Genomic DNA, 21,951 nt, shown 5'->3' with positions numbered 1-21,951 from the left:
AACGGCGATGATAAAAAAAAAAATCTCTCTGCTTTTTTGTTTTTACTTTAAAAGTCTCTAAGATCTGTACTTTTGGACGATAGCAGCTCTCTATAGAATTTTTATATATCGAACAAACAAAGTAGTAATTTTCAACTAAAACATGTAGGTATGAAACTTTATTTAATTTAGTTTTATAAAAATTAACACGATAATTACAAATGCAATTAAAAAAAAAAATTAAATAATCATTGTGTTAACCACAAATTATTTCACACGGTTAGGTTAAGTATTTATACTTATTAAAAGTTATAATAATTAAAAAAAAAAATTTTTTTAAAAACACTAGCTGGTGGGCGATATAATATGAGCAATAATATATAGTATTCTCTATATCTCGGTCACCCTTACGTCCCCACCTGCGGTAAATACACCACTGATCAGCAAGCACTTATGCACATCTGTATATAGACATAGACGCAGTGCATTCTACAGTGCAGTCCATTATATATGTATATATACATAAGGTACTTATTTTCACTACAGCCGCCAAGTTTACAACATTATATATATATATATATTTTTACAATCATCATGTTCTGTGAGAGGGGTATTACTACTATTACTTATACGACGGACCCTTATAGTTTTAAAATATGTGCGCTGTGTGTGTGTGTGTGTGTGTGTACAATAGGTCGATCGTATATATTCTATCATCTACGTGAAGCGTTTTACGAGCGTATATAATACTAATGAATTAGCAAACACGCAACCGTAGGTACACCTTTTACGGGCGGGGAAGCGCGCCCTTTTTAAAGTGCCCACTCGCTGCTCCCGTTGCTGTTATTATTATTACTACAACGGCTATTATTACGTGTCGTGATTAATCGCACCCGCGACCACGGCACCGGTGTGAATAAACACGTTGTGCATCACCTGCGGTCCACGCGTTGACTAATAATATATTAATATTATTTATTATTATATTATACAAAATACCTGCAGCTTAACGGTATACGCACTAGAAACGGTGCGGCGAGTATTCTCCACTTCCTACTCGAGCAGACAAAATTATAATTGTAACGCTATCGCCTATTTAAATGTACCTATATAAATAGAAAATAAGGGTCCTACGTTCAATTTAAATATCACGAGTAGGATGTTAAGTACCAATACTCAATAGCCTATAGTCTAAATTTTGAATACTTAAATTTTGTAAATAATTATATTCGTCAATCGTTAATCATTCGATCCGCACCTATATTATGTTTGTATAATCGTGTACATAATTATTTTATAAATTTATGTAATATAGATAATACGATTAAAAACAGATTATATTTTAATTTATAGATAAGAAGTTAATGCTTCAAACTTCAGGGTGAAAAATAAAACGATAAAATTGCTTACAATTTATTCTACGCCCGTATAATGTTGTCTCTGCCTTACAATTGGAAATATGGCAAATTTATTTTCAGTAGGTAGTTTCAATTTTGTGTAGTAACCTTTAATAATAAAGTTAATTAATTTATTATCAAACTTAAAGATAAGAACATTTGTATAATTATGAATTTATATGTTTTACATATTGTATGTGTTGTACTTTATTTTTAAGTAGGTATATTATAAGGATTTTTAAATTATAATATTTTAGATAGATACTCGTATACGAGAACGTAACTTGTTAAAAATTAAAATTTTGTAAAAATAGGTATTCATTTGAAAATACAAATAATATTCTTACATTTAAGTTTGATAACACGTCGACTCACTATTATTTAAGATTGTTACATACAATTGAAATTATCAAACAAAAATTTATTCTATCTCGTAAAATAGATTGCGGAAACGTGCAAAACACGAGTGTGATGCTCTCTTAACTCTAATACCTATGCACAAGCACATTGCACACTTACAATCGTCATTCGTCAGTGAAGGTATGTCTACTAAAAAGTACTATAAACAATACTTCAATAAACAATTACAATATTATTGTTAGTTATTGTTAATACTAAATAATAAATAGTACTTTAAATCATTGATAATTAATAGGAATTAAATTATGGTGAATACAAGGCCCACATTTTTGTTTTAAAAATATAAAGGTTTAAATTGTTATTACAAATATTAAAGTTCTTTGGTCAGTATAATGCAATGTAATTAAAAAAAAAAAAATTCAGAAATAAATATATAATAAGTAGGGAATGGGTTTAAATGCTCCAAAAAACAAAAAAAACACCTTTAACATTCAATTTAATGCACTCATAATACAGTAATAACAACATTTTTTTTAAAAAATGCTCTTAAAATTATTTTTAACATTAAATAAATTGTTTTATTATATACAGTTTTAGTGTTATAGGTATTAATTAAGTATATTCGCGATCGTATCATTCTTGTCATATTCTAGTTGCTCTATTTTCTTTTTATTATGAAAACTATTTCCAAAAAATAAATATACAATTTAGATAGATACAATATTCTTTATACTTTTACCTTATGTTTCATAATAGCGATGTATAATCAGATTATCGAATTTTATTAATTCCTATATAAAAATGAATTAAAAACATAAAAAATGCACTATAGAAGTCAAAAATTGCAAAATAAAAGTTACATTTTTTAATTTTTTGATGTATGAAATGAATTTTGTGCTTGGAAATGTACATTGCTTTCCAAGCACAAAGTTCATTTTGCATTTAAATCCGTTCTCTAATAATAAATATAATAATAAAAATTAATTTTTTATTTTATAAAATAAAATTATTACGGGGATTATGATTTATGAAGGTATATACTATTAAAAATCTATGCATTGGCACAAACACAAACACGATCAGCAAAAATAGCCGAAAAGCTTAATTTTTAAACTCTAATTACTCGTTATAAATTATATTTATATTGTATAATGTATACAATATCAATATACATATATATTATTATTTTCTCTGTTTTACTTTTGATAAACAAAATTCTGCTAAAGCTGTTAATGTTTCTAGATATTTCATTTTCCCATTATTTTTAGTGTAAATGTGAGATTATTTAGTATAATCTACTTAAAGCAATATACTGTAAAAAATTATGGTAACATATTTCAATGTGATATTGGGTTACTTACCGTAAATTTTAGTTTTTTTTTTCAATTTACATAATATTATAAAATTTGTGTTACGAGTAGTAAATGAGAATTTATTTGTGAGTATAAAAGCTTGGAAATTTCAAATTTAATACAAGGTTTCTCATAAGTTGTTTTTATTACAATTAAAAATCATTAAAAATACTTATACTTAGTTCAGAATCGTTCATCATTGTATTTAAATTTAGTAGATTTATTCAATTACCTATACTAATACTATACAACCTATATACAGCAGAACTACTTCCTAGGATTTGTATTATATAGGTATAAAAATTCATATGCATTTTAATCTTAATAAAATGTATTTTTGGGGTAAAAGTTACGAATATTTATGTAGAAAATAATATTACGTTAAATATTGTCCTATATTATTCTGATAATCCAACACTTACAAAAATAGGTCTAGACTCTAGAATCTAAGTTCTATGTTTCTATTACTATTATCAATTATAAGATTTTATATTTAAATAAACAGTCTTTTAAAAATACATTCAGACATTACGTACTTATTGGTGTACGGATTATTTAAATCACAGACAGCTCAAGTTTTAGCAGATTTTTTTTTTTATTAATTTAGATATTACGGTGATACACGATTGCGGACGGTTCTTATCGGGGCGACCTTTTTAATAACACGATTGCGAACGATTATAGTTCCTATAGACTATCCCGAAAGTTACACGATTGCGGACCCATGTTGCCAAATTTATAAATAATACTTCGATAATATGGGAATGTGGAAACATTTGTGGAGCTTATGACAATATGTCCAAGCCCAATTGGATATATATTTTCGGACTACGTTTTATCAAATTACATAGAACCTGATGCTTTATTTCCACTAAATCTTTGGGCATCCAAACCAACGTTGAGCCCAAGGTATATTAATAATAATATTTGATTGTAAGGTAAATTAATTATAATATTCATTTTTATTTAAGAACTACTAATGGAGCAGAAAGTTTTCACCGGACATACAATACCCAGTTTCACAATACTCATCCTCCGATTCACTTAGTAATATCGATTTTAAAAGAAACTCAAGCCGAAACTGAGACAATTATTTCATCTATAAACAAAGGTCGAGAAAAATCGGTGGCAAAAAAAGATTTAGATAGAATTAACCTAACTATTCAGAGCTATAATGATTATAAAAATAACCAAAACGTGCTACAATATTTAAAAATAATTAGTTGTCATTATAGGGGGAAAAAAATATAAATTTAAATGTTTATATTATACTATTACATTGAGTGCTTGTTTTTTACTTTTTTTGATTTGAAATTTTTAACTTTAAATGTTTATATTATATTATTATATTGAGCGCTTGTTTTTTATTTTTTTTTTATTTGAAATTTTTAACTTTAAATTGGGCTTGGTAGACTGCGTCTCACCACTTGGCAACGTTTCATTAAATTTTGACCGCAGTCGTATCATTTTTTGGGTGCAAAATAATCCCTTTTGTTATACAGTGATCGTCCGCAATCGTGTTGCAAAAAAGGTAAAGCGTCCGCAATCGTGTTTCACCCAGATATTAGTAATGTTGAAAAAAAATATTTAAAGATAATAATAAAATATATATAAAAAGCAACTCCCCGCTACGCCCGAGGGGGTTCCGCAAAACATAAAACAACTTACAAATTACACAAAATAATAAACTATGTATATGTATAGACGATAAACCAGCCGTTTTTTGACACATTATATATAATACGTATTGTTCATATTATTATGTTGACAATAAAAAATAATGGGCTGATAAATATTAACGTGTTTTTCACTCGCATTTATTATACAAATGTTTATTATATCAGTGTCGCTGAACATTTATCACTGGGAAGGGGTGCGGGGATACAGCAGACAGGTTACAGGTAAAACTGATACTTCTGGTGGCACAATTACATCAATCATTTGAGAGTACGCCATACTTGGTTTTTAATAATATATTATTAATGACACTTAATAAATAAATAAAATTAATCGTATATTTAATGTGTTTGAGAAACTGTATATATATCAAAGCGATCATGCGAACTGCATGCGTTAAATTTAATTAAATATTGTACGTAAAAAAATTTGGTATTGTGTTATTATTAGGTATATAGTTGAGATAAAGATGTGTTAAAAATTCAGAAAGTTAAACCCTCGTTTTTCTCTCGTTTGCGTGTGGATAAAAAATGTGGGTCGTTTTTCAAAGGCATTATATTGAGATATTGAGATGAACTTAAATTTTGTAAGGCGTTTTTGGTTATTTTTTAGATCTTTTGTTGATAGTTTAAATCATAGTTTGGCATTTAAATCTGAACCATAATTATTATCATTAAACAAGGATATATATTAATTGATTAATTTTTATACTAAACATTTTTTTCCTCAATTCGTTTATTTTATATACACTCGCTACATCTATAGTAGAGTATATTATTATCATTACACTTATTGTAAATTCAACGCGTGTGTATAGACAAGAATATAATATAATATTGAATTGCTGCAACGTGCCGGCGGTCTGACATGCAACTTCCGAAGGGGAAAATGTACAGCCTCACACACTCTCGCGACTCGTCCCGTCGGGGATCGCCAAATCAAACTACCCTCCGCGTGGAATCGCGGGTCCAAGTGCGGCCGCGCGCGCACGCAGTCGCGGGGGCGGAGCGCGGCGGTTATTCTCGGCACGCCCTTTGCGGCATTGGCGTTGTAGTGTAAGCGGAAGGGGTGGGGGGACGGAGCGGCTAACAAACGCGGTGGACAAAAGGCCGCTCGACCGTCCCGTGGAAAACAAACGTGTCGTAAACACCTGTTTTTTACCTGTTCACCGTCCCTATATAATAAAACGCGCACGAAAACGCTAGTCCATCCACCTCCAACCACCCGTACACCTCTCCCACGGCGGGTTCTTTAAAACGCCTGTTAAGTGCCAACAACGGCCCCGCAGGGGAGGTGATGGTACACACACCTTTCCGGCGAAACATCATTACTCGCGCCGACGCCGAGCCCTTTAAACCAAGTCCGCCGAACGTTATAATATGTGTATGTATAATATACACCTATACCTTTGTATATAAAGTAATATAATATAACCAACGCGGCACTGCGGCTTACCACCCGCGCGCTTCGGTTTATACGTAAATATATACTAATAAATAATAATGTAAAATGTTATATACGGTGCGATTCACTAAGCACATTCGTCGTAATTTTTTTCCTAGGATTTATTCAAATTCTGATTTTTTGAAATTTTCAATATACTCAAAGACTATATTTTCAAATCACAGAGATATTTTGTACTTAAGGAGTGCCCTTTAACGATACAAACCTCTTTTTTTTTCAAATAAAAACTGCCTTTGTAAAATTTTAAGTGAATAATGTTTAGTAAATTTTGAAGTTTGAACAAGTTATATCTTAGTTATTAAAATTTTTATATTAAAGATATTAGTCCGTTTATTTCTTAAAACATTGCATATTATTATATATATATAAAGTAAAATCCCGTTACAACGTACCCCAGTGGACCGAATTTTTTTTTCGTTATAATGGAAATTTCATTGTAACGATAATTCGAATAAGTTCTTTATAAGCCCTGATTTTTGGCAGGGGACTTCTATGACTTTCGTTATAACGGGATTTTTCGTTGTATTGATATTCGTTGTAACGGAAATTTACTGTATATATATATATATATATATATATATATGTAGATAGATATGAATTACATTTTTAAATTATAGTTTTTACTCGTGGACTATAATTATACACTGGTTATATATGTATGATGAATACATGGTTATAAGTATTTAATTTATTATTATTTTTCTAGCCTATTTAAAAAAAAATGTTTTAACGTAATATTTTCATTATGATGAAGTTTTTTTTAATACACTACTTTAAAAAAAAATACAGCAACGTAAAACATATTAATCATTCTATAGATAAGTATCTCCTATATATTATCATTCCATTATATCAAGTGTTAAGTTATATTGGTTGCTAATTGAGGAATTTCTAAATTATTTAACTTTATAATATTATTGTCATAATTTACCTGTACCTAATATATCTTGATAATAAAACCATAATCTCAAACCTTAAATAAGTAGAATTAAATACTTTAAATATAGGTATGATCTCGATCACTCTGTATAATATTTTATGTAAGTATGCGCAGGTCGTCGATTGTTATTGTGTGAACACTATCTCCGGAAAATAGGCGTTTTGAGAACATTTTCCGTATTAAACGTTTCCCTTCAACTCAGATTTGTGTATGTGTTTGGGGGTAAATGGATTGTATAATAGGGTGGAATGGATGGCTGAGGAGGAGGAGAAGCGGAACAACAAAAGAGACGAAGAGCTTTTTGGTCGTGTATAACTGATTATTGGGCCTTAATGGAAACGGCCATTTGTCGAAAACGGTCTAAAACCGTTGCCCAGGAGACCGCATCGTGTCTGAAAGACGTTGAGAACTTTTACAAGGCGTATAAAAGAACCTGTGTGAGCGGGCGGCATCAGCGGAGGGTGGACCCGGTTGGCGTGGGTGGGGCAGGGATGCGGCAGCCGTGAGGAAACGCTCAAAGGGTAAGTGGGAAAATGGCCAAAACGGATAAACGAGGGATAAACTTTAAAACCGTTCAGTTTAACAGGATTCACTCGTACCACGCATTTTCACGTTTCATTCCGCTCGTACCTCTTCGTTGGCCCCGGTCCACGTCAGTAAATTGTCTTCATTTTTTATTAGTCGAAAAAGATATAAGTACATTTTTTATCGTTATTACACATTTTAATGTAACTATAAACTGTCAAAAATGCTTTAATATATACCTATAAAGTAGATGAATAAAACGAAATATATATTGAACAACATTTAAAGTTGTTTTTCATTATTGATCCTCGGAACATATTATTTCACTACGAGTAAGTTTACACAATAAATTAATATATAAATATATTATATATATTTTTTTTTTGATTTTCAATTGTATTTGAATTTTATAATACACTTTTAGTTAAAGATTATGTATCATCAGACATCAATAGTTAATACTTAATATAAATGTATTCAAAACATTAATTTATAAGAAATAAAAATGAAATTCAAATATTTATCGTAAGAATATTAGATGTAACATTCATATTCAAATTAATTTTCACAATCAATTATTTCAGCACGGTTCTTAATTTTAGTCGTATAAATTGGTGTGTTCATCTATATGCATTACGCAGTGCTAAATCTTAACCAATGACATATATAAACATAGTTTAGAATTTAAATATACATTTGTTTATTTGTATTATATGTTATTCATACACAACTTTAAATTTATATGTTATTCATAAACAAATTTAAATTTATATGTTGGTATATTTTTATAAATGTCTACTTGTAAAATCTAGTTTCTTATGTTTACCACTTGTGGATGGCATGTAAAATGCACATTTGCCGATTCACATACTTTTGTTTTTTGCACTTTCTTAAAAACCTGGGATGAATACAAAAGTATATAGGTGACAGGTGTGCATATTATAGTGATACCAAGAGACAGTTATTAAAACAAGCTTTCATAAATTTACACGTTTAAATTTTAAGAGCCCTAATCGTGTCTAAACGAGGTAATTAAGATTTGATTATAGTGCTGTAGGAAATTTTTCGATATTAGAATTAAATTATTGGCCATTTATATTTTATTTAGATAATTTGATACATCAATTAATGAACTCGAGGCTGATATTAAAACTCTTAAAAATATGCTTTGTGTATCATTTGGTATTGGTAAATCCAATAAATCTGTATACTTGAATGGTTAGGCTGATTAAAATAAAGTGGAAGATTTGATATTTTTAGTATTATATGTATACAACATTTAAAATGGTTTAGCACAATACCAGTTAAAAGTTGTTCATGTTGAAAAAGTTTTTCCATATTAAGTGTAAAAATAATAAGTAAAGATTTATTAAGGACTGATAGATTAATATACATAAATTATAGATATATAAATTAGAATCGTCACAATTGACTATTATTAACTAACAATTTAAACAATTTAAATTATGAAATAATTGATCAATTCAAAAATTGTATTTACATTTATTAACCGTCGTTAGCATATATTTATGAAACATTATATAATTATATATATGTAATTATAATATAAAATCATATACTGTTATTGTGTATTATAATAAATAAAACCAAAATTATTTTTGGACGCAATTAATGATGGACACCTAACTATATAACGTATAAGTGTATACTTGAACTATAAGACATATGCCCATTATGCGCTAAACAAATTCTATCAGTGTCCGTATTTATTTAGCAAGTAAACTTCAGCGCCTTTGAGAAATGGATACATCCTCAGAGTCGGAAGGAGAACTCTCGCCCGGCGCTTACGACCAAGTGGCGTACGACGCAGCAGCCGCGATAACGGGTTACGATGACCCGGCGATCGTTAAGTCACCGTCTCGGCACTCAGAGTCCTCGGGCAGTGGCAGCGATGTCGCCGAACCACGTGGCGCCTTAGCACATCACAAGTTCTCCATTGACCGTATTCTGGGCCGGTTCAACGGTGGCGACGGTGCCGCCGCGACGGCCATCGACTCCTGTCCAGAGACATCGGACACCGGCAAACGCCACCGAAACGACTTGACGTTGCGCGGCGTGGGTGAGTGTAACTGCTGCGATGGTGTTTTCGCGATGCTAAGTCGGTGGTATGATAATTGTTTAGAGGAGTCTGGGGCATGACGAGACATTCAACGTGTAAACCATTTTTTGTGCTATTTTTTTAATTATTCTGTTAAAAAAATGTTAGACTTCCAATGTAAAAATTTGTAATAATTTTGTTTCTAAGTAGCGTAAAAGATTTAAATAATTAAACTTTTTAAAAAGTTATATTATTTTTAATTTTAGTTTTTTCAAAAAAGTCATATTTTCCCATCTAGCCTCATTGTTGTGGTATGATGGGAAATTATGTAAAAAAACAAGTAATATAGCAGCGGTTCTTAAACTTTTTGTCTTACGGCGCCCTTTTGAAACTGAATTTTTTGTCATGGCGCCCCAGATAAAACCAATGACCATTTTTTTTTAGATAAAATAAAGAATAGAACATTTTAAGGATAATAAAAAAAATTATTATTTAATTATTACATTTTTATTTTATTATAATCATAAAGAAAATATTTTATCAGCATAATCTTAATGCTTAATCGTTATTTTATCGTAGGTAATTTATTTTTGCACCACATAACGATTAGCGTTGCGGCGTCCCAAGAAAGACGCCGCGGTGCACACTTTGGGAACCACTGTATTTGTGTTTAAAAAATATTTTAACTTTTTGATTTAATGTTATTTCTTTATAAATAGGTAAGATAGGTCACTAAGGACTAACTGCGAAGTGAATTTTCTAGCTTAACCCAAATTATATTAGTTTATGTATTGCTATCTACTTGTCAACAAAATATAAGCTGCACAAATCCTTACGACATTTACCATAATAATAAAATTATTGATAATTATTATAAAACAATATTTATAGTTTATATAACGATGATGATGTTTTGTAAAATTTACTTCAAAATGAGTGATTTATAGTAATAGCATATTACTAGCCGATAACGTATTACTTTTAATGTTGAAGTTTTCTCTTGTTTTCCATATTAATCACTATTAATGCCTGACATTTTCCTGTTTTTAGCACTTACGTATTGTTTTTATTATTTTTTCAATAATCAAAAGTAAAAATGTCCTTACATAAATTAATTATCTTAATTTACCAATCGTTGTAAATTTCCATCTATTTAATTTATCTAAATTATTTTTAGACAACAAAAATTATTGATAACCGGTATGTTGTAGTTCTGTAATAAATTTATTTTATCTTTTATTATTCATCGTTTAGTAATTGGTTAGTGTTTCAGTAAATTTATTACATAATAATTGAAATTAATTTTAGTTATTTATTTCTCATGTAGGTAAGTGATATTATTGAATCTAAAATACGCACAGTTTTTTATTTATATCCATAAATCACTCACTTATAGATAATTACTCAAAAATGTATATATTTTTAAATTTTAAATGTATTATTTATTTTAATAAAAAACATTTTATAAATTATCGTCAACTATTACTCATTGTAATACGTTTTTTTATATGTTACATATTTATATGTTTTTGTGCAGTAACAATGTTATACTGTAAAACAAAATTTAATACTTCTATCAAAATTTTTGGTAAACTTGGTTAACGTTATTGATGTTCATAATATACCCGGTATATAGACTGTAATTTAAAAATAGTGTGTGGTTTAACCTTCAGTAAGTGTATAGTATTTTACTATACTATATTGTACAGATAAAGTGTGTGGTTTTATATAGTTTTAATACGTCGACTTTTTTGGAGTAGAAATTGTTTGTAGAATGTGAAGATTTTAATAACTTATATTAACATACACAATTTCGCATGATTGTTTATGAATCTTTGCCGTTACATGGGTTTGCTGAGTTTGCTCTCATTATTATAAATTATAACTTAAAAATTTAAAGTACTAGTTGTCATGAAAACCAGCGCCAAATATATATATTATATTATATAATGAAATCAAAATAGTAATTCGAAAATAGATTAATATTTTTTGTTAATTGCGGTATTTTAATCTATAAAGTATTTTTTAAGATTTTTCTGTTTTTTTAATTATTATTGATATGAAATAGTCACAGAATAAGATGCGCTATAATATAATTTAAATGTGATGTTTTTATTTATTTATTTATTTTTTTGTTGCATGAATGAAATTTATAAAATTAAAAACTAAATTAAATTTATAAACTTTTGATAATTGATATTGCTGCCGTTATATGAAAAAATACAATGTTCAAATATTAAATTAAGGCTTATGAAATTTCTTACAAAATCTACTGATTCCAAAATAAATCTCTAGTCAGAAGGAAATAAACCATTCAAGTCAGAATATCAAATACGATAAGTCTTAACAATGTGTTAGATGTAAAATAAAATATGTTTTTCCAAAAGTATTTTTTTCAAATAGCTAACTCATTTATTGCACAAAACAATATGTTACAATAATATAAGTTTTATTTATACATATCTTTCAGTAAAGTAACATTGTGATTTAATAAATCATGTAGAATTGAGTAAATAAAAAATAAATAGGCGGTATCTCGTTGGTTGCAACCGATTATTAAATTGTATATACAATTCCACAATACATACTTAGACACCAACAGTCTGTAATAGATATATCTTTATTTTGATCGATGTTATATTTTTGTGATGACTTTATACGTTATATCTAGCTGATAATATATTAATATAAGCAACAGTAAATTCGGTGTATAATTACTAATTAGTAAAACATTAGGTTTTGTCGTTATTGAACTGTTGAACTTTGAAAAAAAAACAATGTTAATGGAAAAAAATATATTAATGCATTTTAATTGCACACAGATAGCATTGCGGAACTTAACGGTCACAACTTTCCTTACTCGTCGCTGTTGTACGGCGGGTGGTTTGCAGCCGCGGCTGCCGCAGCGGTGGCTAACAAGACACCACCGTCCCATCTATTCGGTCTTCAGGGTAAGTATCTGTATAGTGTATAAAACTACGAAAGCTGAACATTTTTTTTTTTTTTTTGAAAATTCAATTCACGCAAGTCTATCTACATAAACATGCTGTCTAGTTACAAATCGTAGTCACACTCCATTTGATCCATGTCGATTATTGAGAAATGTTGGTGTGTATATCAGAACACACTAACATATTATTATATCATATGATAGGACGGGCAAAGGGGGCATAAACTTTTGGAAGTTGGCTATTTTTACAATCGCTCATTGCAATATTTTTTAAAGGCAATAAGCTTTTTACGTATTGCCCCTACAGCCCTAGTTGTCCTAATCCCAGTGTATCATTTATCGTTAATTATAATAAATAATTATATTATATTGCATCGTTCCGTTGATTTCGAGCTCTACTAAATATAATTTCAATGGATTAGAAAGTCTATATAGTACATTTGAATACAGCTTAAAATTTGCTCAAACTACCAAAGATATAAAAAGGTTAAACCGAATTCTTAAAAAATATTAATTTGATAAAAGACACACATAGTATTAATAATATTAGGTACCTATACGTAGTATATTATAAAACATTTAGAATTAATATAATACGTACAAGTGTATAACTGTAATCTAGGAATAATAATAAGTAATAGCCTTGCTTTTGATATCTTTTGTAAGATCAATAAAATAAAAATGAAAATAAATTGAGACGAAATGTTGCAAAATAAAATGGCATGAGTGATTTTTCTTCTGCGAACAGCTGATATTAATTTAAATTTATTCGGAGCTCTCTGTGAAACTTTTGACGTCACAAAAATATAGAAGTGACATATCGCACGATAAACGAGTGTGGTGTAATATATACATATACACCGGTATGAATGTATTCAATTTGTATAGTGAAATATAAAATATTTTTTTATTATTTATTTCTTTGAACACTCGAGAGTGGATGATTAATATTAAAGATTCTTTAAATTCTTTGAGTTACTGCAATGCACGTTTGACAACTTACAATACCGGCAATCATGATATAATAGTATCGGATTATCGTATGTAGATGTATACGTAAACCTATATATGTATATGTTATTGAATACATATATAGATTTATATGATAAAATGTAAAAACGGCGTACAGTGTACGCACGCAGCTATAGTGTTACACGAGTCATCGACATTGACCCAAAGTCAAATGAAAATTTGCATTCGATGCATGACTCGATAGTAATTTGCATTCTATGTTGTTTTTTTTTTTTATTATTTTATTATTTATCATTTTTTCGCATATAATTAATACGGCCCCGGGTCGACTCTGAGTTGACCCGCACATCCTTGGTGAACACCACACGACGAGGGTTGTAAATAATAACAATAATGATATACTATGTGATTAAAATCGTTTTCCCTTCAGACTATAGCTAGAGTTAGATACCTAGAAACCGTATCTGCTATAAAACGTAACGCTACAGCTACACGCACCTAATAATATTATATGCTAATGTCCGTATTGTCAGCGATACCCAATTGGAATTAATGTAATCAAGTAATTTAAAAAGCCGACGAAAACATTTTCATATCGCTACGAAACTGTGACGTACCTATACAACATATACATATTATGAAATAGATATCCAAATAGTACGCGTATTCATTTTAACATAAATATTTATTATGTACATTTCTAAATACTATATAAGTTACAAATACATCTTTTTTTATGACTTCATAATAACCGTTCAATAGTCTTCACCGCCACCGTTATTACCTTCCATATTTTTCTTTATCCTGAACCAGACATGTATCCAGGGAGTTTTTTATATATCAATTGACAATCATGTAAAAAATAAAAATAAAATTTGTATTTAAAATTATTTAAACCCCTCCTCTCGTTTTTCAAAAAAAAAAAAAACAAATAAACAATAAAATCCTGGTTACATGCCTGTCCTGAATAGTTCTTCCCCAATCTTCGAACGTCCAACGAATTTAAGTTCATCAAATCCATCATTTTCGCTTATTTTAAAATGATCAATGATCATTTAGAAATGGTGTAATGTAATATATATCAATTTATAATTTTTGTTTTTTTAATCAAAGAAAAAACTATCACCACAATCTTAAATATTTCTGAAATTTATTAAAGAGGTCGAGGGTCTAAGTAATTTATTAAATTTTAAAATCTTTACTCCGTTTAATGTTAATTAGTTACATTATTTGCAATATTGAATTCTTTATGAATAGATTATAGATGTATCATTGGATCAATTTCCTTACAAACTGGAACGAAGTTGAATTTTTACCAGTCTTAGAGTAGAAAAATTCTCTCAATTATAGTTAGCTAACGAACAATGTACATTTTTTAAATGTATTTAATTACCTATATTATTAAATTATTAGATTAAATAATTCTTAAAAAAACGTGAAGATATGTATGTGTGTACTGTGAGCTCTGATGGAGAGTGGTCATCACAGTTTTTTCTCACTAGATTCGTCCTTGCGCGTAACCCGCTAGTGTCGGGTATATATAGATAATTATTTTTTGAATTTTAAAATGCTAATTACAAAATATGGTACACCATATTAGCCTATTGGCTGAGACTGACCTATCATTTTTAAATTAATTGATTAAAAGAAATTTATTCTTGAAGTTGTGATATAATTTCCAATAATTGTTATATACTTATATACTTATATACTTATAGCTGAATATTCTACATAAAATATAGATGAATATTATAAATAATTCGATGTAATGATTATTTTTACTTTTAATTGTATGTTAAATATGTTATTGACTATTTTATAGATGTCAATATGATATTAAAAATGAATCAAAATTATGGATAATATACTATAGGTAACACTCCAATATTTTGAGGGAGGGTACGACTAAATATATATAGGGTCAGGTGGGTCAGCTCAGCTCTAGGCTAAGCCAACAGGAAAATTTGTTTAAGCCTGTACATATTATAAGGACTCTTTACCCTAAATAATGATTCATGAAAAACAATTAAAAGAACGTTCTTATACAGTAATATTAAAAAATATATCACATAGAATAAAAAATTTCTAGAATTAAAGCTAAAATATATTATGAGTGTATAAGTCGATAAGTATTGTACATAGTACATATTATGCAATACAATTTTTATAACAGTAATAAATAAAACTATAATAATAACAACATTATACCCATTTAATTTAAAATTTTAACTTCTACTAGTAGACACTAGACAGTAGTTCAATTTTAATTTTTAAAACAGTTTAGAACTCAACAATTCTCTTTTTCAATTTGTATCTATCGTGTCACTTTTTCTATTCAAAAAATAAATCTAAAAAAAGTTTGAAATTTTAAAAATGTTTAAGAGCAAATGATTATCAATTAAGTATTTGGTTTTAAAATAAAATGTGCAACGATCGATGCAAAACAACTATTGTTGACAAATTTAAAATAATGTTTTACCGATTTTAAAATCAAACAACTCAAAGTTTCTATACGAGACTTTTTAAGTCATATTATAGATGATAGTGTTTATAAATTAATTTTTTTGTAACCGATAAGATGAAATACCTATATTGGCGAGCTTGCATTAATATTAGTTAAAAATAGAAGTATATTTCAAAATCGACTAGAAATGCTGATCGATATTTTTAATTCAAAAAAGTCTTTAAATAATATTTTATAGTTCAGTGATAAAACGTGATAATTTCTATTTTGCTTTTCTTTTACATTTTAATAATATTATGCTAAAAAAAAATAAACATTGCCACATTGGTAATAATTAATATGTTTGCCATTATTGTTAATATAAAATTATAATATTTATACCTAATTACCAAATATAATATAATATATATTATATTATTTACTAATAAAATTTCCTTTATAAGCTATACAATGTAAATAACTACTATGATGATAATAATTATACTTATGCTTAACATATTAAGCTAGTAGGTTATATACTTATATATGAAATAGTACTTAACGAATAAATATAAAATTTCACAATAAATGTATTAAAACTATATTATTGGACGTTTTTTGGTCAAATGTATTTATTAAAAAATAAAAGGTATGGTAAAATCATTTTTTTCAGCGGCCCGAAAAAAACTAAGGTCGACCCAGCACATATACTTTGTGTCTTATACATATACACTGACACGCTATATAGGTATATAATCTGAGATGAAATCAATAGCGAGAAAAAGGTAGTCTACCAATTGCGCTTAAAATTACTTTTTTATAGACCAATTGCGCTCAAAACATTTAACAATACCCACCAGGGAAAACTTATTAGTTAGTTATAATTATATATAATAAATTAATACACTAACCGATTTTTTTAAAAGTATTAATACATAATATTATAATAATATAAATAAATAAATAATATTTTCTTCACATTTAATAACTAACCAGTTACTTTACTTGCGTGATCAAACGTGCGTAATAATAATAACATTTCATATAATTCTTGATATTTTTATAAAATATATTATAACCAGTCACTTTAACCAGTAATCAATTGATCAATAAATACGTTTTTAATTTTCAAGTATTTTAGTGTGTAGATTGTTTATGTCGATGATGATGGAATTAGATCTAACAACAATATTTTTTATCTGAAAATAGGCAAATTTTAATACAAGCGCCATTGATACACTGACCTAAAGGCTAAAATATAATAAGGAACGCATTTGGTCCATGCCCGTTAAATTCACGGGTTGGCTGCAAAGGTGTGTGGGTATCAGACAAAAGTATCTAAGTTACCAAGAAATTACCTCACGATAACTGAGGGGATTAAAAAGAACGCTGGTTGAATAATAATATTGGAGTCTCAGAGAAATAGGTAATTCCATAATCGTCGTGAGTTTCATGATATCAAATATTATATTGGTAGGTAACTATCATTATATTCGTTTATGTTGATGGATGATTTTTTAAAAGAGTCGAGGCTCGATGATCAGGCAGCGGAGTCCCCTTACATAGTATTATATATTATAATGTGTTTCTTGTCACTGACTTTTTTTTATAATATTAAATACCTAATAACCAATTCATATTAATTTAGAGCCGGCTTTGTAGCTGTAGTCAGTGTAGGTAGTCCTAAACGTCCAATAATCATATTTCGTGCCCGTGGGCCATGACCCTAATTATTGTTTAACGAATCCACCGGATGTAATAAAAGAACTAATAAAACCCTATACAATTCGCATGGGTCGCTATAAATTGCATCCCATTTTTAATTTTTATGTAAATTGCGGCCTGGTTATATTTTATACATATGTAAATTGCTGCCTGACTATATTTTGTACATATGTAAATTGAGGTCTAAATATTTTTTTATTCATACATGAATTACGTCTAGGGATATTTTTTACTGTTTATGATTAAAAAATGTATTGTTGAAAATGAGTAAATAGCTATTTTATTATAAATTAATAATTATAAATGATTTAATAGCTAAATAACTGGTAAAAAAAATGTATGAAATTTTAAAATTCCCGCACAAAGCCCAAACAAGTAAATTTTTTTTTGCAATTCTTTCATTTTTTCTTATCTACAATTTATAATTAATTTTCCATATTTTTTTACTTTTCGTTCCCTGACTTCTCAAACTAATAAATCTATCACTTTGCATTTGTTTTTTAAAATATCCTGAGGCACAAATCATCTATTCCGGTTCGCATATATGTCCAGGTATACAATTTTAAAAAAGAATAAAAATACAGTGAAAACCTACAACGCACGTGAATGGTACAATATACATTTACGACGTTTTTAAACGAAAATTTATATCACTTACATATGCATAGAAATATTTATAAAAATATTCAATAATGTACCTATAATTCATCATTTTCGTATAAATTTTTTCTTTTATTATTATTAAATTAGTCGAATTTATCAAATTATATCGGTGAATGTATGTGATATTATGATAAAGCAATTTATTTTTATCTCCATGAGATTCAACTGAAAGTACCTATATGAAAAATTTTTCTTCGCCAAATACAATAATAATTTTGTATATTTTCTCTAATATTAACTTTTAACTATAAAAAAAAACTATAGTAGGAATCCGATAGGTATGTACGCGTAGTTGTAGATTTTTGCAATGTAGTTATAGGTATACAAGTGTGTAAGACAAGTATACAACACGTTTGGCAGTAGCGTCCTCTTATAATAACACGTGAGAATGTTATACGTAAATAACAATATATTTATATTTAACAGCACCAAAAACAGTGGGACGAAGATCCAGAAAACCCGGTTTGGATCGAAAACCCAGGCAAGCGTATAGTGCAAAACAGTTAGAAAGATTGGAAGCAGAATTTAAAGTGAGTAATTTTGTTTTTATCACAATATATATTTAATCATTTTAGAATTATAATCTTGTATTCAATCTTGGAGCCATCAACGCAATAAACCCAAAACAGTCATCGATGTTAAGTTATAATTTCGAAATGACCAATTTTAAGCGCCATCAATGATTAATTGAGTTTATTATATGTATAATAATGTGTATAATATATTAATATGCTAAACACATCTATTTCATTTTTCAATAGTAAATCATCAACAAAAAAAATATTTAAATTATTTGACACGATCATTAAACAAAATAAATAATTGATTATACTTTTTTTAAATGTAGTCTGTCGATAAAAAATGAACAAGTCATACATCTTGAATAAAAAATCTCTCGATAGAGAACCATAAATTATTATATTAATCTGCTATCTTGTTTAAATTTTACAGCATTTAGAATTTGTTAAATCCTAATTAATAGTCACATTATAAGTTGCGTGTTGAAATAATTGATGATCTTAATGTCTTGCTTAAAAACTATGTTAATTAAACATACCTCTTATTTTAATTTAAAGTTATTCAAAGGAGTTTTAGTGTTCTATCTTTTATAAAACCGTTATCCGTTCGTAATACAAATTATTAAATATTGCTCAAATTTCAGGAGTAAGGTAGGCAATTCGTTATACATATGTGAAGCGTTTCTATTTACTCAATACTCATATTTTTCTGTTCTCTGCTGTTCAATGTTTAAAATTACTATAGAATATACAATATACATAATGTTTTAAATCTTATGGTAGTTTTTAGGTAATCTTTAGGTAGCTATTTAATAATTTAACAAATAAAATACACCACGAGAGCTGTAAAACAAAAAAATAAATAAAGTTTAAATCTTTTAACTATCATGATAATATCAGTGATAACTTATAAGACTCATTGACACAACTTGTAGGTATGTGTAGGGGAAATATTGCACAAACAACTTGGTGTTTCCAAATGTTTAAAATTAAGAATATGATTAAAGTTTAAAGTTAAGTAAGGGAGGAGGAGGATTAGTCACGGTTTTAGATGGGAAAAAAATGTAAAAATAAAAAATCGTCTCGTTATCCACACGTTAATGTGCGTCACACACTTTGTATAATATATTATAATATTATAATTAGAGCATAGATTTGTATGTAATAAATAAGTCAAAATACGTAAATATTTATGTTGTTTATTTTCAAAACATTTGTTAAAAAAACATAAAATATTTATACAAAAAATGATTATTCAACACTCGTGTTTAAAATTTTAAGTTTTAACCATATAGCAAAGAAAAGTATGCTAAATATTAAGGGAGCGAATAATAATAATAACTATTTACTATAGTCACTATACTTATTATGTATAGACGGACAAGTACTTGAGCGTGAGCAAGCGTATGGAGCTGTCCAAGGCGCTGAACCTGACCGAAGTGCAGATAAAGACGTGGTTCCAGAACAGGCGGACCAAGTGGAAGAAGCAGCTGGCGTCCAAGCTGAAGATCGCGCACCGGCACGGATACTTCCAACCGGTTCAGCACTACGCGTCGCTGTTCGCTCCTCACTGTTACTTCCCGGCGGCGGCTGCGGCGGCGGCGACGGCTGCTTCCACTGCGAGCTCGTCCCCGTCCGGTACCGGTGGTGGACTGCAAAACTTCGGTTGCGGTTTGCCACCGCCGCCGCCGACACAGCAGACGTCTACTTCGACGGGGCCCGAGTCGCTGGAACACGACGAGACGGTCGTCGTCGCGACCAAAACGGAACGCCAACACAATCACCATCAGCACCACCACCACCATCACCATCACCACCAACAGAGATAAAATAATTCCATTTTCGTCTCGTTGTGCGTACCCGGCGCACTTATTGTCTATCTATTTAGTATTGTTGTTTTTATAAACAGTACTGCAGAGATCTAAGTCTCTGAAGGTCCGCGGCGGGGTGCAATTATTATTATTGGAAGCATCTTATTAAAATAAAAATTGCTATTTATATCTGCCGTTTGATGTGTTAATTATGTATTTATTATTATTTTTTTTATAAAAGTGAAGTCGGATTTAAAGAAGAAAATGTTTCAACTCCGTGTAAAACACCGCATGATTCGTGATGTGTTCTTTTAAGTCGATTCACAAGTTGGGATACAACTGAGTCCATAGTACAGATTAAAATATACGGATGCAAATAATTTTTTAAAATATCTACTTTTCTCGATAATTATATTTAATAATATTTTCGATAATTTATCACTTTAAAAGTCGGGAAACCAACTATTCAATCATTAACCTTTCAAACAGCCTCAGATTATTTAACCCCCCCCCCTTAGCCTGCACCCACACTAATCACAGCTATGATTATATTGTGTCGTGTAACTACTTGACAGTTGACATAGGTACCTAGATACCTAACCTATTACTTACCAGCTGCTAAATACCTATTTTGGATATATTATGTAAATGTAAGACACGCACAACAACAGCGTTAATAAACAATATTATAAGTTTTATTGTGTTTGTTATTATGCAGGTATAATCATTGCATGGATTGCAATGTATTTAATGTAATAAGCTATTGATTTTAAATAATAATTTAAGTACGATCTTTAATTTTTTCATTAACTTAACATCATAATTATGCAAAATTATGTAGAATTGTAAAAACTACCAATGTACCTTAGGCTGGTAGGTACAAATTAAAATATAAGCGGGATACGTTCCTATCAAATATGGTTCAATGAAAATAATCAGTTGCCTAGGATTTAGGTTTTTTTAAATTCTTGACGCTTGGTAATTGACGCTGGTCAAGCCAGTGTCGGTCTAGCCAAGGCAGCTAGGCAGCGATCGCTGTCTGGGCCCCCGTCTTTTTTTTCATATGTATATTTAAATGCAACGAAACGTTCGATCAGAAACATTTAGAACCACTAA

The 21,951-nt window shown here is 28.9% G+C and overlaps 2 protein-coding genes across 2 annotated transcripts; both read left to right on the top strand.

The window, feature by feature from the left end:
* Positions 1–3,845: 3,845 nt before the first annotated feature.
* LOC132919039 (uncharacterized) lies at positions 3,846–5,033 on the top strand (the record flags this gene model as incomplete). Its single annotated transcript, XM_060980391.1, has 3 exons — positions 3,846–3,997; positions 4,060–4,256; positions 4,933–5,033. Coding segments are annotated over 3 exons (450 nt in total), but the record flags the coding sequence as incomplete, so codon positions are not given.
* A 2,756-nt stretch (positions 5,034–7,789) lies between these two features.
* On the top strand, positions 7,790–21,029 carry LOC132922672 (homeobox protein rough-like). The gene is made up of 5 exons (XM_060986303.1): positions 7,790–8,026; positions 9,430–9,774; positions 12,576–12,704; positions 18,933–19,036; positions 20,401–21,029. Exons 2-5 carry the CDS (start codon positions 9,456–9,458, stop codon positions 20,851–20,853), a joined length of 1,005 nt encoding a protein of 334 aa, XP_060842286.1. The 5' UTR covers positions 7,790–8,026; positions 9,430–9,455; the 3' UTR covers positions 20,854–21,029.
* Positions 21,030–21,951: the final 922 nt, after the last annotated feature.

The sequence above is a fragment of the Rhopalosiphum padi genome, chromosome 2 (assembly GCF_020882245.1).
Source record: "Rhopalosiphum padi isolate XX-2018 chromosome 2, ASM2088224v1, whole genome shotgun sequence".
Classification (NCBI taxonomy): domain Eukaryota; kingdom Metazoa; phylum Arthropoda; class Insecta; order Hemiptera; family Aphididae; genus Rhopalosiphum; species Rhopalosiphum padi.
This window is presented reverse-complemented; position numbering and strand designations above follow the sequence as displayed.

Coding starts and splice junctions, on each gene's coding strand:
- LOC132922672 (XM_060986303.1), top strand. CDS start 9,456: ATGGATACATCCTCAGAGTCGGAAGGAGAACTCTCGCCCGGCGCTTAC. Junction 12,705..18,932: donor CCATCTATTCGGTCTTCAGG/GTAAGTATCTGT, acceptor TATATTTAACAG/CACCAAAAACAGTGGGACGA. Junction 19,037..20,400: donor GATTGGAAGCAGAATTTAAA/GTGAGTAATTTT, acceptor TATTATGTATAG/ACGGACAAGTACTTGAGCGT.